At 36.9% G+C, this 17621-nt stretch overlaps 1 protein-coding gene across 1 annotated transcript in view; it reads right to left on the minus strand.

Moving 5' to 3' along the window:
* MYO15A (myosin XVA) overlaps window positions 1-17621 on the minus strand; it is a 1299796-nt gene that overhangs the window by 489524 nt on the left and 792651 nt on the right. The window contains exons 47-48 of the mRNA XM_044070057.1: window positions 15969-16110; window positions 14384-14495 (exon numbers count right to left, since the gene is read on the minus strand). Of these exons, the coding sequence (XP_043925992.1) occupies window positions 14384-14495; window positions 15969-16110 (254 nt within the window). The remainder of the gene's footprint in view (window positions 1-14383; window positions 14496-15968; window positions 16111-17621) is intronic.

Below are 17621 nucleotides of genomic sequence, written 5' to 3' on the forward strand. Positions count from 1 at the left end.
TTCTCTTTGGCAGCAGATTTTTTTCAGACAAATGGGCTCTGAAAATCATTCAGCGGGGTTAAAGACATCATCCTGCAGATCAGTTTCTTTGGTTTCCTCCTGTTTTTCATCACATGCTGTCCCAAGGAGTGACAGGACCAGTTCCTCCTTCCCAGGTGGTGAAGGGGTTTTATTCAAGAATTTTCTTAGTACCAAAAAAAGAAAATTCTTGGAGATCAGTTCTGGAGCTTTTTTTCTTAAACCTGTTTGTGCTAGTGCCCAAATTCAAAATGATGTCACTTCACAACCTGTTACCTCTTCTTCTTCTTCTTTCAAGTTTCCTGATAACACTAGACTTAAAAGATGCTTAACATCACATCCTTATTCATTCAGACTTCAGGCATTTCTTAAGGTTTTGTCTGTTTGTATTACATTATCAGTTCTCTGTCTTACAGTTTAGGCTATCCACTGCACCAAGAGTGGTCATAAAGTGCAGCAAGAGTGGTCATAAAGTGTCTGGCTCTAGATATAGCTCATGCCAGGCCACAGGGTATCCACATTTTTTTTATGTAAATCACTTCCTTACCTCTGCAGAGTATTTTTCTAGATGTCAGGCATCTCTGCATTGGGTGAGAGATCTCTTGCACAAGCTAGGATTCCAAGAGAACATTCAAAAGTCTTTCTTGACTCCCTCACATAGGATTGTGTTCCTGGGATGTCAACTAGACACCTCAGTTCAAAGAGCTTTTCTTCCACAGGAAAAATAGATCTTTATCTAGATCTGTTTCTAAGGTTTTCCACTCAGACTTTGGTCACTGTGAGGGAATAACTCAGAAATTTGATTCTCACGGCATCTTTGATTCTTATGACTCCCCTGGCAAAACTCCACATGAGAAAGATACAGTGACATCTGAAATCTCTTTGGTCATAACATCAACACCATTCATCTTTTCAAATCACAGGACATCTCAGAAGAGAAATGTTTTGGAGGAGGCAACATATATCCTTAAATCCAGGTCTCCCCTTCTCCCTCCCAGCTCCAAAGCAGTCATTTATCACAGATGTTTTGGACTTTACTTTGGGAACAGTTTCAGGAGGGATAAAAGTGCAGAGGGTGTGGGAAAACAAGGACAGATGCAAGCACATAAATATCAAGGAGATGCTTGTCCTGATCAAAGCACTCAACTGTCTGAACCATCTTTGGTCCCCAGAACCTCTTCAAGTGGTTACAGACAATACCAAAGTTGTGTGGTACATCAACAAGCAACGGGGAACCAGGCTTTATCCCCTTTGCAGACTAGCCATGTTAGCTTGGGATATAGCTTCACAGCACAGTCTCACTCTGCAGGCATCCTACTTTTCTTCAGAGCAAAATTGTGCAGCAGACAAGCTGAGTAGGACTAGGGCAGACCCTCACAAATGGAAACTAAATTAGGGGGTCTTCCAAGATTTGATCCATTAGTGGGGGACTCCATGCAAAAATACCTGAAAGACAGATGCCTTTTCTGTTCAGGAATGTTCCTGTATGCCTTTTTCACCCTTTCCACTAATATCCAGGAATCCCCCTAGATTATTGTGGTGACTCCCTTCTGGCCCAAGTAACTGTGGTTCTCTCTTCTTTGGAAATAGCCAGGGGCCAATCAGAATGAACTGTGCACTATTTAAATGTTTGCTTTACATTATACTATTGTATGATGAAGTTTACACTGCCTAAACGAAAGCGCTTACGTGTTTTATTTTTTATTTTTACATTAAAATATTCAAGATTTTATACTATTCCTTGTGTTTGGTGCTTGTGGGAACTAAACCTGCCAGTTCATTTTATTTTTTGGTTTGTTTCAGAACTTTGGTTTCTCAGTTTGTTTTTTTTTTCATGGCTACTGGCAGTGTTGTGAAGTCCTCATCACCTATAAAGGAAAATGTTCAAGAACGAACGGAAACGGACATTGGTTACTTAACTCTACTTGTTTTGATGTTAACTCAAAGGATCGACAATTTGTACCAACATGTTGGTCTTTCCAACAAAACCAACACAAGTGAGGTACTTAACTTGCACAGGGAATCTAGCAAGCAGCCTCCAGACTTAAATCTCACTCCCCAATGCCTTGCCTTTGGCCAGTTCACTGAGTTAGAGCCTAGACAAAGAAATGACATGCATTTGCGTAACCAGGACGTAAGAGAGACTGAAAGCAGGAGCTTTCAGAATGTGGCTGCATCTAACGGACGTGTACAAGGACTTTAAAATGAAATACCACAACTCCAGGACTGGCTACGAACTGAATTACCCTTTAATACTGATACTGGACATGGTGTTTCTCATATTGAAGGTAAGCTGAATGAGGTTTGACTCTAAGTTGTTACGCTGCAATAAATTGCAGCTAGAAAACGCTTACCTTAAAGAATGTATAAGACTTAATGTCATTCTAAAGGGTTTAAGGGTTTGGTGTTTCCCTACCAGACTGGTGCACAACTCCAATTTTCACCTTGATTTATTGCAACTTTTTGAGAAGTGTGGACTAGAGCTTCTTGAGTTATTAGTCAAGTACAACACTAATGACAATGATATGCTATTTAAAGAGCTTGCTGTTTTAGACAAGTCTATATGAGATGACAGAGAATACAATGCTATGAGATATGAACTTTTTAGAATATATAACAGCATAGATCAGCATATCAATAAATGAAAGGTTGGCAAATTAAATAAAATAGATAGGGTTGTGAATGACTATGCAAATGGTACTGCTTATCCAAAACCCCCAGGCACTTACAAAAAGTTTAAAAGTACTGTTGTTGAAACAAGAAATCCTCTTTCTATCCCCCTAATTCTTTGGAAAATAATGAAGCCATGCTTGAAAGAACTGATGAGATGGCTTTAAACTATGGCAAAGTGTACCCTGAACTCAGGAGAAGTGAGAGGATCAGAAACAAAGTTTTCTACAACAACAGGCAACAACCCCAGGTGGGGTTTCAAGCCATGGGGTTTCAAGGGGCCCGACCGAAGAACAAGAATTGGAGGACATGAGTATTTTGAATGATGGTTTTTGTGATATAGAAAATTGTATCAAACTTTCTGACCAGGACAATCTTGAAATAAGCAATGATTTCGAACAGAGTAGAAATAGCTACACTGTACTGCTTAATCACCAAAAAGATTTTGCTGTTTATAACTATTCTAAGTTATCTATTGAGGAGACTACAGCTGACTTACTTTCTAAAGGAATGACTTTTGTCCCTACTAGGAAGTTTAATGTTATTGACACAATTATTAATTTTAAAATGTACTTAAGAAAGTTGAACCTGACTTTATTGTATGAGAATGAATCACGGATAGACACTTGTAATAGCAATATCTTCAGAATCAGCTCCACATAAAAGCCCCCCATTGCATCCTAAGCTTGCAATGTATGAGAAACTGTGTGAGTTAGATCTTTATAACCTGAATAGGAATAAGTATAAGGGAGCTCAGAGTTTAGTTAACATCAATCAGGAAGAACGTAATAGTTTGTTATTTTTGCAAAAACAGGACGCGAGGGTTATGAAACCAGTTATAACATATAGGAAAGTCAAAAATTTAAAAGATCTTCTTAGAAACAGGCAAATTCAGAATATGACAGGTCGCTTTGGCACTCACAAATTTGGTCATGTAAATGGTGTCATAAGGTTAAAACTGGAGACATGTTTGTTATAAATAACGCTGAATACTGTATTAAAGGGACATATAATTGTTCTTCAAAGGCAGTTGTTTACGTGGCTACATGTGATCAGTGTCCTGTATTCTACATAGGCAAAGCTGAAAGAAAATTTACCACCAGAATTTATGAACATGATTATGCCATTAGGAAGAACAACTTAAACAATGCCTTAGCTAGACACATCCATGACACTATCAACCACAACTTCAGGTTCATGGCCATAGACCATGTAGAGATCAATGATAAAAAACCTTGGGGGGCATTTTAGAATTAAAAGTACTTAGATGGCAAATTTTATTGCATGCCGATAAATGGCCTGGTAGAAATGACAGGACTTCTATTACTCCTGTCCTAAAATTAAAACCCCCTTGAAAGAAATAAAATAGTATAATAAATAGGATTATGTATTAATGAATATATTAATTCATGACTAATTTCTTCTAGAGTTGAGGCACCAAAACAGTATGAAAAGGTTTTTCAGAATTGGTTGTTTTTTTAATTTTAACTGTAACATAATGTTTTTAACATATTGTATTTTTAACTCCTATTTGAGATAAAAACAACTGAGACTGAAGAGTTAATGTTACCTTTCCTTGTCATTGCTAGCTGTTTTCCTTGCGTCCAATCAGAATGAACTGTGCACTATTTAAATGTTTGCTTTACATTTTACTATTGTCTGATGAAGTTTACACTGCTTAAACAAATGCGTTTACGTGTTTTATTTTTTATTTTTACATTAAATAGTCAACCTGCCAGTTTGTTTTATTTTCTAGATCAAGGTTTGCCAGGACCATTCTCCAAGTGCTCCTGGACCTTTCTCCTTCCTCCTCCCAAGTATAGTTAGCAAGTGTAATATACCCATATAGCTAAGGCTACGGCAGCAGTCATCAGTATGAAGAAATTAGTACAGTTGTGTAAGCTGAGTGCACCATAACAGCTGAATGATCACTGCTGCAGTAGCTCCTCCCTCTTTCCACTCCCCCCGCTTGTTTTTTGGTTTGTTTTTTATGCAAGAGTGTGGACATTTATTTTTGTTATTCCTAGCATTGTCGTTTGAGGGCTCATCCTCCTTCTCTATGCTGGCAGGACAGCTCTGAAGGGCTTTGCACCCAAACTTGTCCTCTTGAGATGCTTGAATGTTTGTGGGCATGGAAGATGCCCTGAAGCTTTAGAAGCTGGCCAGCTGTTATATTCTTAGCAGAATATAACCCAAATAGCTAAGGCTACTTGCAACAGTGATCATTTGAACATCTACTTTTACAGTAAGTTCAACTTACTTTCATTTCTTCCCCTTGCATACATTCAGAATGCAGCTCTCCTAGCTTCCTCTACATCATGCACCAGTAATGAAGTTTCCAGTTTCCATTTTGCTGCATATGTTACCATATGAAGTAAACATAAATATTTGATTTGGAAAGCCTGGTATAATAACTATTGGTCCAGGGCTCCCTTTTCCATTTTTCCTTTGCAATAATTGGTGTATACCAAGCAACATTAACTTTATATCTATATAACATTAGTTCACAATCATACTTTATGTGGTTTCAGTTAGGACCCTCAGAATAGCCCTGGAAATGACTGAAATACATATAGCATGAGGGGAATTCAAAAAAAGTGCAAGGCTTGAATTTTCTGATGCAAATCTACAGTGAGCATCTCTTAGCCCCAGTCCTAATTCTCATGCATAGCTTATTGTAGGTTTTCTCAATAGAGGGACACAGTGTTTCTCCTAGCCATATACCCAGATACTTAATGTTTCCCACAGATATTCATGAGCTCAACCTCAATTCTTCCACTGACTATGTGAATAGGCTAAACCATTTCAATCTATTAAGTAAACTCACTTCCTCTGCTGCTAATATATATATATATATATATATATATATATATATATATATATATATATATATATATCCCTTTCATTTGCTTTCCTCAGTGTCACTGCCTGAGATCCTATTTATAACTGAATAGTATTGGTTACAGAGATCATCCCTGATGTATCCCTATAGTTAAGTGAAAAGGTAATACAAAACCAAATGGGTCTTAGCCATTGCAGTTGACTCAACATAAATCAATTTAACAAAATATTGGGGTAATCTGAACCTATCTAAAACCCTTGTCAAGTAATCCATTCAGCTCTATCAAATGCTTTTTCAGCACATAAGCTTTATACTACTAACTTGTTTCATGAATCCATGTTCATAAGTATCACTATTTTTACTATGCTGTCAAATAGCTGAAGACCCACATCTTTCAACTTAGGCTGGAATGTTGCCTTTCTGGCTGCTAGTATAGGAACAAATAACTTATAATCAGGACTGGTTACCAGTGTGGGTCTGTAAAAGGATGGCAACATCAGATCATCTCCCTTCTGCAGAGTAACTATTACTACTGCTTACTTCAATATGTTAGGAACAATTATGTTGAACAGCACTTCTTTAAATAATTTCACCAAAACTGGCAAGAGTCTTTTTCAGGTTCTGTCTCCAAAATTCCATCAGCAGGCTGCCTGATCGTGAGTCTTACCCTGGACGTACGTCTTTATTACATGATTAACATCTTAAGTATTAATAGACTTCATTAACTCCTCCAATAAAACACTGATCTTTATTGTTACAAAATATAATACTCTGGCACTTTGGCCCTAGGTTGAGGTTGCAGGAACATTTCAGAAATATTAAAAAGGTTAAGGTGGAGAGTCCTGTTGCTCAAGATTTTTTACAATATCATGATTCTGACCCCAGTGATTTAAAAGCAACTATTCTAGAAAAGGTGTCTTTTTCACTTTAATTCAGACAATGTTTGCAAGAGAAAACTTTTGTATAAAGAATCTAATTGATACTTTATGTCCCTTAGGTCTTAATGTGGATTGTAACTGGAGAGTTCTTATTTGATTAATCAGTTTTGTTTTAATTGTTTAATTGGACAATCTGGATGTGTATATACAACAGGATTGTTAATTGTGTATTTTAGTACTCCTTGAATGCAGTGTGTAAGCTGAGGCACCAGAGTATTATGTTTTGTTACAATAAAGATCAGTGTTTTAGTTTTGTTTATTTTGTTTTATTTGAGCAGTTCCTGCCTAGTGGTATTTAATATTTTTTTCTTTTTCATGGTTTGTTGTTCATTAACTTCTCAGCCTAGTCCCTGTTCAGTTTGTGAGAAGCCTTTCCACCCGTAAAATTCTCCCAATCGATTCCTTCCATTCACTCTCTAGTTTCAGCTAAATGTAAGTTGTCATGGTATTCTCTGCAGACTGTCACTGCTTCCACCAGATTTCTACCTCTGAGCTCCCACAGGCCTGCATGAGTCCTATTCACCACACTTTGAGCCCTTTGCTGCCATAATTTGACAACCAGATCATTCAGCACTCAGGGAAGTTTAAATAATCATTAACTGACTCCTTCAGGAAGTCAGACTTTTTATAAACCATCCACTCTGTTTGCTGCTTCACTTCTGATATTTCTTATTCTACATAGAGGTCCTCATGAGCCCTTTTGTCCTCTAAACATAGTGGTCTGCCCATTGTCACCTGCATATTAATTTTGCATGCATGCCACAGCTTACTTGTAGAAATCGTTACCTCTGTGCCTATCCAAGCGTATGTGGTATCCCTTTGGACTACTAAAGATTTTTCTCTTACTCACTTACATTTTTTATTACTGTGCATATAAGATCGCTACACCAGTCCCTACATTTTTTTAAATAATACTCTGGGAAACTCCAGTGTCTATCCAGCCCCACTGCTACTTGCATTTTTACAACAATTTCTGAAGACACATAATCAGATGTTGTCATAGGATCGGAGTATAAAGGATTGTTGAGTGTTAGTATTATTGATTTTAGGTGTGTGGACCATTGTTTCTGGAATTTATGGTTTGGAACTCTTGGCTTCTTTGCTTCTGATACATTATCTGTGAGACAGAATATATAATGGAATGAGACAAGTGATGAAGTGGATTTTTATTTGAAGTGGTTTGATCTGGGGATATGGTTTGAGTATATTTTAGACATGGTGAAGTGCTCCTGACAAGGGGTGACAATATGTTTTTCACTTTGCTGGTGTATGCCCTTTCCTCACTGTTGTGCAACCATGAACTTAATATGTTTTTAACTGTTTTCTTTATATCAATGTTTTATTCTCAGTGTTAGTGGATACATTGTTTCTGTGAAGCTCTGATATCAATCCCTTAATAACTACCTTAACTATATCCCTTTATTCTATCGACGTCAGTGAAGACTATTAGATATAGGAGAGTCTGGCAATCTACTCTTCATTAAACTGAACTTCATTAACCACAACTGATCAAAAAATAGTTTGTGAAAGATTAATATAGCGAACTCCAAGACTGTTACACGCCAGAGAAAAGAAAGATACAATCAAGGCTGCGCTTACTTCACAGCAAAATGTTATGTTCCATCTACATTTCTAATGAATTAGTCCCTTCTTCGAATTCAGATAATTGCGTTTACTGAAACTATTCTTACACTGATGGTTTCTTTGATCTTTTATGCTCAAGGGTATTGGCGCCCCTTGATGGAACACGGTATAGATCCCCTTGTCCTTTTAAATGCAACCACCTTCAAGATTTTTTTTTTCTAGCAAGTATTCTACAAAGCCTTAAGGTCTTGACTGGTGACCCAAGCTTAATTGGCTGCATTTCTATTACTTATTACTTATTCTGAGGTTACACAAACACAATCACGAAAAAAGGCAACAGATGATCCCATGTAATACCAGCTGTTTCCTCTTCTCCAAGCTTGCAGGATTTCTGAATTAGCAAATACCATGTGCAAAAGCATTGCATAATTAGCAAAATATGTGATCACCAACAGCTCTTGGCAAACAGGGTACTGAGTTAGTGGGACCTGATTAGTGGAGTTCTCTGCATGTGTTCACAGTGAAGTGTCCTGTTTCAAATCGTTACATTTAAATGTTGTTACTTATAGTAGAAAGCTCTGAGAACTGCATGTCATAATATCTGAAAAAACATCACTGTGTGCTTATGATGTCATCTCTTTAAATTACTCTGAACATCCAAGGAAACAGTTTACCATGTTTAGATGTGCACATTACTTTCAGTAATTAATTTATAGACTAAACCAGGAACTACTGAAAGTCCTACTACCAAACTTCCCTTTTTTCCTTGCAAGAGAAAAAGAAATAAACAACTATAACTTTCAAATCAAGGGAGTAGATAGGCATACAACAAGTATGCCATAACGTGCAATTTATAAAGCGTATTTATTTAACAGGGAGGAATCGGACATGGCAGATATGTCATTCCTGTACTGCAAAGGCTGGTACCACTTCACACCTGTCTTATACCTGGAATCTCTCATTCTGTTTTCACTTTATGGCTGCTTCTTCTGCTACCTACCTCTCTTCTCACCTTGCATATTTGGTGTTAGAAGTGTTAAGGGAAGAGGAAATACTCATTGTAGAGGGCAGTGGCTATTTTCCTTCAGCAAACTGACTACTGTGTTTGAAAGCATAGTGCTAGCATCAATATTGTTAGTATAGACCTGACAGGTCTACAGAAAAAAGCTGCAGACATACCCCACCACATCCACCACCATCACACCTTTTTTCATTTTAAATGTTGGGGCTTCATCTCCCAAGAGCCAGATGCCCATTATGAAAGGACGGTTGTTGCTGTAGGCAGAAGGTGGCATACCAAAAGGGTGTGTGAAAGTGTATGAATATCAATGACTTCTTTTTTTTAAACTATAACTTTAGCATATCTAGCAGGTCTTTGATGACAACTACATCATGATAGAAAATGAAGGCAGAACAGTTTAGTACCATCAGTAAAAATGTGGAGAGCTGGGGGAAACAAAGTATAACAATATGCACAATCAATTACTGTAACAGAAAACTTAATTTTATAGGCAGTACCAGTAAGATTCGCGGTGGTACAGCGGTAGCACTGTTACCTCACAGCAAGAGGTTCTCCTGTTCGATTCTCGGCTGGAGTGCCTTCTGTGTGGAGTCTGCATGTCCTCCCTGTGGTCGAGTGGCCTCCGAAAGACATGCATGAATGGGCGTGCCTTTGCTGAAGGTTGGGCATTGGGCTGGCAACTCGGCACCATAAAAATCAACTGCCAATCATTAATGGACCGGAGTTCTGCTGTGGCAACCCCTAACCGGGAAAAGACAAACAAACAAACCAGTAAGATTGCTATTAGAATCCTCACCTCTAATGGTCTGGGCTTTCTTTTTGGCAGAAAGTAAAGATACCCATTCATGTTGAAGCAGAGTCCATCTCTAGCCCTATTTAAACGTAACCTTGACCAACGGATCCAGGTCTGGACCCCATGTCTCAGATTGACAGAGGCAAACAGTAATGCCCAAACTAACATATCGCACATAACCTCTACTAACTTCCAAGCTAACATCTCCCTCCTAATAAACATCCATGATACACTTGGACAACAATGGGTTGGGTTGCACTGCTAGGCTTATAAAGGTCCTGATGGTTGTTAGCCTAGTATGAACCTGTGTGTGTGTGTGTGTGTGTGTGTGTGTGTGTGTGTGTGTGTGTGTGTGTGTGTGTGTGTGAGTGACAAATTTACCTTCATTGTGTTCCAATGCATTATTGACCATGCTTCTACTGTTTAGTTACTTATGTTTCATAATTTGCCTGCTAACGTTTGGAACTTGTGTTACTAAATTTTGGGTGTGCTTATCAGGACATGAAGTCACACTTTTTTCCATAGCCTGTGTCACTACACTTGCCTGTTGTCTTGTAGTGGGGGGGGCACACTTTTTTCTGTCTTAACTTTCCTAGAGGCTTGATAACTGATGTCTCTTATGGGGAATACAAAGGAGCAGATATGACTACTGATGTATTTTATGTGTCTATATTACAACATCAAAGCTTTAATTAATCAAATAACTAAAGCTCGATCTTGTAATATCTAAACCATAAAATGTCAAATGGCCATTTCAACTCAGGGAAGCACTTCCCTTGGCTGCAACAACAAAAAAATATTCAGACCTGAAATCAAGTGGGAGGCTTCAACCCCCACACCCCCTAACTAAATATACCAACTCCGAGATTGCACCAAATTGGAGAAAAGGGCATAATCCATATAATGGCCGAGGGAAGCACTTCCCTGGGTTGAATCGTCCATTTGACATTTTACAGTTTTGATATTACAAGATTGAGCTTTAGTTATTCAATTAACTAAAGCTTCGATCTTGTAATATAGACCCTTTTATGAAATGAGGCCAGAACTAGGGGAGGTGAGCAAAGCGAGCCATCAGGCTATCATGCCATAAACCATTGAGCTTAACTCTTCCTTTGCGACCTTGTCCATCTAGTGAAGCAGACAGCAGTGAGTGTGCATTCTAATGTGTACTGCAGATGCAGGGGCTTGGGATCCAGGAACAGATATATTCTTATGTATACCACTAAGGCAAGGTTTAAAGTACATGGAGCATTAACAATCCCATATACATTCCTAAGGTAGTGGAGGCATTCCCATATGCACAACTGAGGTACAGAGACAGATGAGAATCTGTCTGTGTACCTCAGTCACTTGGTTAGAGGCTGAACTAGAGAAGGAGATTCGCAAGTGTAAATATAAAACAGTGTACAAACTTCAACTTGCACCACTGAAACACTGGTCTGATTCCTTTGTGCATCTCAAAGGCAGAGCTATAGAAGCAATTGCCATGTGTGTTATTTGCACCACAGAAACAGTGAGTCATGGGCAGATGAATTCCACATGGAACTAGTCTCTTTATGAGGCTGTTGTACCTTTTGATATTGTTTATCACTGATCTTGCATTCATAGCCAGCCTTCTGTTATTACATCTGTAGTATAACTTCTTGTTACACACGGGGTAGTGAATGGTGGCATGACAGCTGCCATAGGCTTTGGAGAGGATACGGGTCAGGTATACATTCTGTCATGGACTTCCCTTGCTGACGGCAACCAGCATGAATCTGATCAAGCTGAGGAATAAAGTGTCTAATGTGCTGCCGATATGCTATAGTATGAGCAGTCTGCTGACAAATCAGGTAAAATATAATATTAAGAAGGGTAACCTGCTCCCTACTGTTAAGTATACCCCCAATAATTAATCCCACCTCTATGCATAACTAGCAAAGGCTAAAGACTGTACAGAACAAAAGCCTCAAATTTATACCAGGGGTTCACAGGAAACACCTACATCTATGTCATAAAAAACTCAAGATTGGTAGCTACCAGTTTATAGCTGAGCAACCCTCCATACATCTCAACTTTCTAGATTTTCACAGAATGTCCAGATTTTTGCCTCATATTTTTGGTATAGTCTTCATAATTTTATTTGTTTTCTAGCTAGGCATTGAGGACTTAAGTCAGAAAATAATGACACACAGTTGAGTTTCAGACTTCATTCCCTTCAGAAAATGCATGCTAATGCAAAACCTGTTATTCTATTAACTTTCTTATAAGAGCAACATTTAAAAATTGTCCCTTGTTTTGGGCCTTTGACCCCCCCCCCATTATTTATGGCTTTGTCCAGATTTCTTGCACTAAGAGGTTGAGAGTAAGCAACCCTCTTTCTTATGCATTACTCACTAACAATACATTTTGATTACTGCAACTGCAATACTTTATGCCAACTTATTTCACTGAAATCATACAGGAGTATCTTGCAATCCTTTGGCTATGTCTCTTACAGTTTGCACCACTTGTTAACTCTCTTTACAGTATCTTCTCCACCAAAGCAACTACTTCCCTAGTGACATCAGAATACATCATAAACTGTATTCTTATTCTCAGCTTAAACTTTTCATCCAGTAAAACACAAAATGTTGTTTATTGGAGGCTGTTATTTATATACTAAGATCATTTTAACATGCTTTTGGAGGCCCATGGTTGCGGTCTTATAACTGTGGTGTTTATCTGTATATGGACAGGATTATGTATGTTTGCATTTTGTTTGTCAAGATATCCAAATACGTTTTGTATATGATCTCATATTTACACATTTCTTTAACTAGGCAGTGATCGAAAAAGGTTCTTATTGGTCCAGGTTACCCACATATTAAAGAAAAAAAAATGGACTTTTGTTGTTGTCTTGCTAGATATTGAGACACTCAGGGCCTTATACTGTTTAGGTATTCTGTTGATTACCACTGTACATTTTCCAACCTTGTTGTCAAGTAATTTTGATTCATAACTAGTTTAATTATAATTTTAAAAGTGAAAGAGTGTCCAGAAAAAAATCACTTGGGCATGTGCATGGAAACAGACAAATATAATCAAAGAAAGCAGAAAAAACAACCAAATGTCCATCTAATTCTTCCACCACCACTGCATGGGTCAAAAACATTCTTAACCACATTTCTTGGTTTATTTTAATAACAATTGTATAAGATTAGTATAATTGTACTTGGGCACTGCAATGCTACAATCCTTTGATCTTTATTGATGGTTGTTATTCTGCACTAATACGCTGCCTGGTCATTACTGACAGTCATTATCCTGCAGCTGTAAAAGACTTCTTGCTTTTTACTTACCTGGCATACATGCTCTGACCATCTAGAATGCTGTGACCAGACCAAAATGTTGCCTGAGTGAGCCCTTTTTAAAGCTAACCTGTATATTATTATAAATGTCTTCATGGATGCAAGCATACCCTATGTCATTTTACGGTATTTGATTAATGCATAGTTTCTTAATTTTTATCTTTAACTGTAATTAGTAACATTGATTTGATGACAATACAGAGTGCTGGATTTCTGCATGATGTATATAAACTATATACCTACAGTTTTTTAGTTACCATGGTGAACTTTTTTCTTCAAATCTTTTTTTCTGTAACTTCAAAAGCAGCACATTTGAAAATTGCAGTAATTAATTTCTAACCAGCTGTATATCTTTAAAGATAGAAAATACTATTGATTGTACAAAATACAATGCAGTATCATATTAATACATAGCTAATCTAAAATTCAAGATGTGCTGAAGTGTACCTCCCCTTGGGAAACTTGACAAACGTTTTCAGGTTTGTTCTAGATAAAGTTTACATAGCTTTTTATTCATTATTGCATAGTCTTCATTTCCAAGCACAATTACATGGAAAAGGGGTACACAGAAATATAACTTTTTTTCTGCCTGTGGCACAGATGAAATCACGTACTGTTCAGTCTTTTGGCTATAGTTGATAATAATGGTATTATATGGAGGTGCTTCAGACTAAGAAATAACTCGGGTAAGGAGAAAGCTGTAACAAAAGCTGCACAAAACATTTCATGTTGTGCAAAGTTTCCCAGCAATAGTGGGAAATCCAGAAAAAGGCATAAGCATCAAGACAAGTGCTATCTAAATATTTTCCGATCATTCTTTCAGAAAATTGACAGTGATTACTGTAGAAAAAGTTACTTGTATGCAGATTACAATAATTTAACTTGCAACTAAGTTATGAGAAATCCTTTGTAAATGTGAAACCCACACAAAAGGAAGAGGTATGCATTTGTTAGAATCCTTAATGAGGAAGGAAGATCGTTACTTTCAGTGCAATGTTCTTGCTTCACAGCTGAGAATAGAGTAGTTAACAATGCAGTTTGCTGCACTGAGACTTCGCCACACTTTTATTAAGACTGGAGGTCCTTTGGACCATGTAACTGCTGTAGGCCACTGCCATCAGAAGAAGATAAGGATTCTAAACAGCTGGCATTTTCTGACAGGCTGTTATCCAAACAGGAACTAACCTTGATCCAGGCCCTCCATTGGCTGTAGACGGATTATATCCCCTTTGTGAAAGCTCAGCAGGCTTCTGTCATCTGTAATGTAATTCCGAATTGCAACGACATAATTTGAGTCCTGTGTAAAAGAGTAACATATTAATCTAAAGGATCTGTATTGGTGTAATATGCAATGCCATTTTATTAAAGTTTACATCTGTTTTAAATGCTGTATGTAAACACTGGTTTAATCATGTTTTATAACATTTAAAGATTTGTCAGCAGAAAAAACAGTGTTAAACAACTTTGCATGCTTTCGTTTACATGTAATATCCTATTAAATGTATTCCTCTTTTTCTCTCCTGTTCCTTTCCGTATCGATGCTGTATATAAAACATGAGCAGACAATTTGTTAATAGACATGAAACAGCTGCACAGCAGGTACTTAGCATGATGCAAAGTAGTGGGAGACAGTATTAGTGGTAGTGGTAGTGAGAAGAGACAGTGAAGTTTCCTCCTGATCTACTGCTGAACTACTGCTGGAATGTATTTATTGTGTTGGCATTAAAGATACAGGAAGTATGCCCACTACCACGGATGGGATCTATGTAGGTGGATGGACATATGTGAACAGCGTGAATATTCCATATTGGATTTCTGCCAACAACTGTTTTTTGAAGAGTAAGCTGAATGATTTAAGCACACCTGTAATCAATTAAATGCACTCTGTAGATTTCCAGACTCTTTACACCTGCAGGACATTCACAATAATTTTGGCCTTCATTTATATATGATGCATGTGTTTTGGAAATAAATGCACATTTTCATCAAATTTTTTAAAAAATACTGCACTTACTTAAAATATAAATAAGCAGGCTTATGCTGGCAATATTTAGCATATCAGTACTACTAAAGCTAATACTGCAGTACTAATTTGTAGCTACAGAACCAGAAAACATACTTTTTAAAGCATACTATTAATACTTTGTGATCTCTCATAAAGACACATTGGTAAACTGCTGCAAAACCTTATATATGATTGTTTTCAGGACTCCATGATTGGAGCATACATAGGGGAATTGGTTGCATGAAATTGGAATTAAATGGGTTGAGAAGTCATTGGATACTGGGCACTAATGTATATGTTACTGGACAGACAGCTGACTTTCTTTTTTACTTAGATACATATAGCTTCCTCAGTAATCTATGTCATTGTGATGGACAGTCCAGAGGAGCAGTGCTTTGCATCATGTATGTCTGTCATAAACTGAGTGACATAGGATCCGTGCAGGCATTCTGTGTACTCAGAATTTTCAGCTAGTTTGCATTAGTCAGTAGTGAGCACAGACTCAACAAAATGCAACCTATTACAAGAAAATACAAAGCAGTACAGAAAGAAGTGTCTCTGAATCCTACATGTTGCAGAGAATGGAGATTTCCATGGCTATGGAAAACCTAGTCCCGTGTATCACAGTTATTCATTTGAGAGACAGAAAGAGAGAGACAGAGAAAGAAAGAAAAACAAAACCAAACAAGAAAGAGAGAAGTGAAAGACTTGTCCTAATTTCAAAGCAATGGGGTAATAAGATGTACTACCACTATACTGCCATACCTTCTTTAGCTCGGTTAGAAAGTAATCCAGCATGTTCTTAATCTGCGGGGCTTTGGATGAGAACAAGATGAGCTTTTCATTTGTCAGGTTAAATTCCAGCATGTTCTTGGAGGGGATGGTCACAAACATGATATCTGCATAACTGGAATAAAGCAGTTATTGAAAAGAATCATGATAATGTCATAAAACTACTATACAATGCAGTATGACAGAACATTAATTTTAAACATTTTGGCTTTTTTCTGCTTTCATATATCAGTTAATAATTTCTTGTTGCTAAATAATAATTTTATACTTGCCCAAGGAGGCATTTTGACCAGAGCTTTGTTTGTTAAATCACCCATTGCTGTAAGTCTATAATGTCTTGAAAAGCAGCGATTGACATTTTTGACAAAAAATCGTTGAAGAAAACTATTTCTATTTATTTGTTTATTTGTCTTTTTGATTGGGTAGGTGGGACCCTTTTTAGCCACGAGCCGATGCTTAGCACAGCAACAATACTGAGTATTTGTGCTGAAGTGGTTTGTAAACATAAGAATGTACAAAGTCAGTATTAAACAAGTATATATATTCAACCTATGATCATCATTAGTGCTACATAATATAATTATAGTGAAGATAATATAAGCAAGATGTTAGCATATTAAGCAGGTTCAGCTTATTCTAACATGGCCATGGCCTTATTTCACTTTTACCCTACATGAAACAGATAAAACAAACAATAAAATATAACAATAAACCAATGCAGGGAAAGCTCCAGGTTCAGGAACAATCTTTTAATAAAACACACAAGCGCTTTCACCAAATGCTTCTTCAGGTGTGACATAAAAACAAAGCACCTAAGATGCCGTATTTAACTATTGACCTAAGATCACATGACATAAAAAATTTAAAGGTACACTCCCTAAAATCCATTCCAAAAACATTTAAAATATATATATGAAGTTGTGTCTGTAGAAATATATATATAAACATAAGGACAAATACACATATCTTTAGTCACAAAAATAAAATAAAAATACTAGTACTAATAATAATAATAATAAAAAAATATATAAATATATATATATATATATATATATATATATATATATATATATATATATATATTAATCAAATATATATAGAACAATACACAAACACATCATACTAATGTATTTGATCACGAAAGTAGCATATACCTCTCAACTGTCCCTGATTTTCAGGGACGTCCCTGATTTTGACTCAAATTTTAGCTATGTTCTTCTTAATCCCTCCTAAAACTAGTGACTTTTGAAGGAAAGATGGTGAATTACACTTAATGAATAATGATAATAATTAAGAGTTATAGACTTCTTTTACTTCAGAAAATGTGTATTAATTCATATGCCCTGATTCTGTCAATGTTTGAAGTTAATAGCACTAATATTTTAAAAATGTCCCTGATTTTTTTGTGACTTGTCCCTGATTCTGTTGAAATTTGTCCCCGATTGGTTGAGACGTCTGGCAGATAACCAACCACTCATTTCCTTCGTAGTGGTCTGGCCTTCAAAACAGGTCTTAATGGTATACAATCATTCAAACCATGCCCTGCATTCACTCTCAACCTAATAATCCACTGGGCTTCCATTTCTTCAATTCTTAATTTCATATCCCCACCTCGCTTATTACCAT

Source organism: Protopterus annectens, chromosome 1.part0 (assembly GCF_019279795.1).
Source record: "Protopterus annectens isolate FY-2018-M chromosome 1.part0, PAN1.0, whole genome shotgun sequence".
Lineage (NCBI taxonomy): Eukaryota > Metazoa > Chordata > Ceratodontiformes > Protopteridae > Protopterus > Protopterus annectens.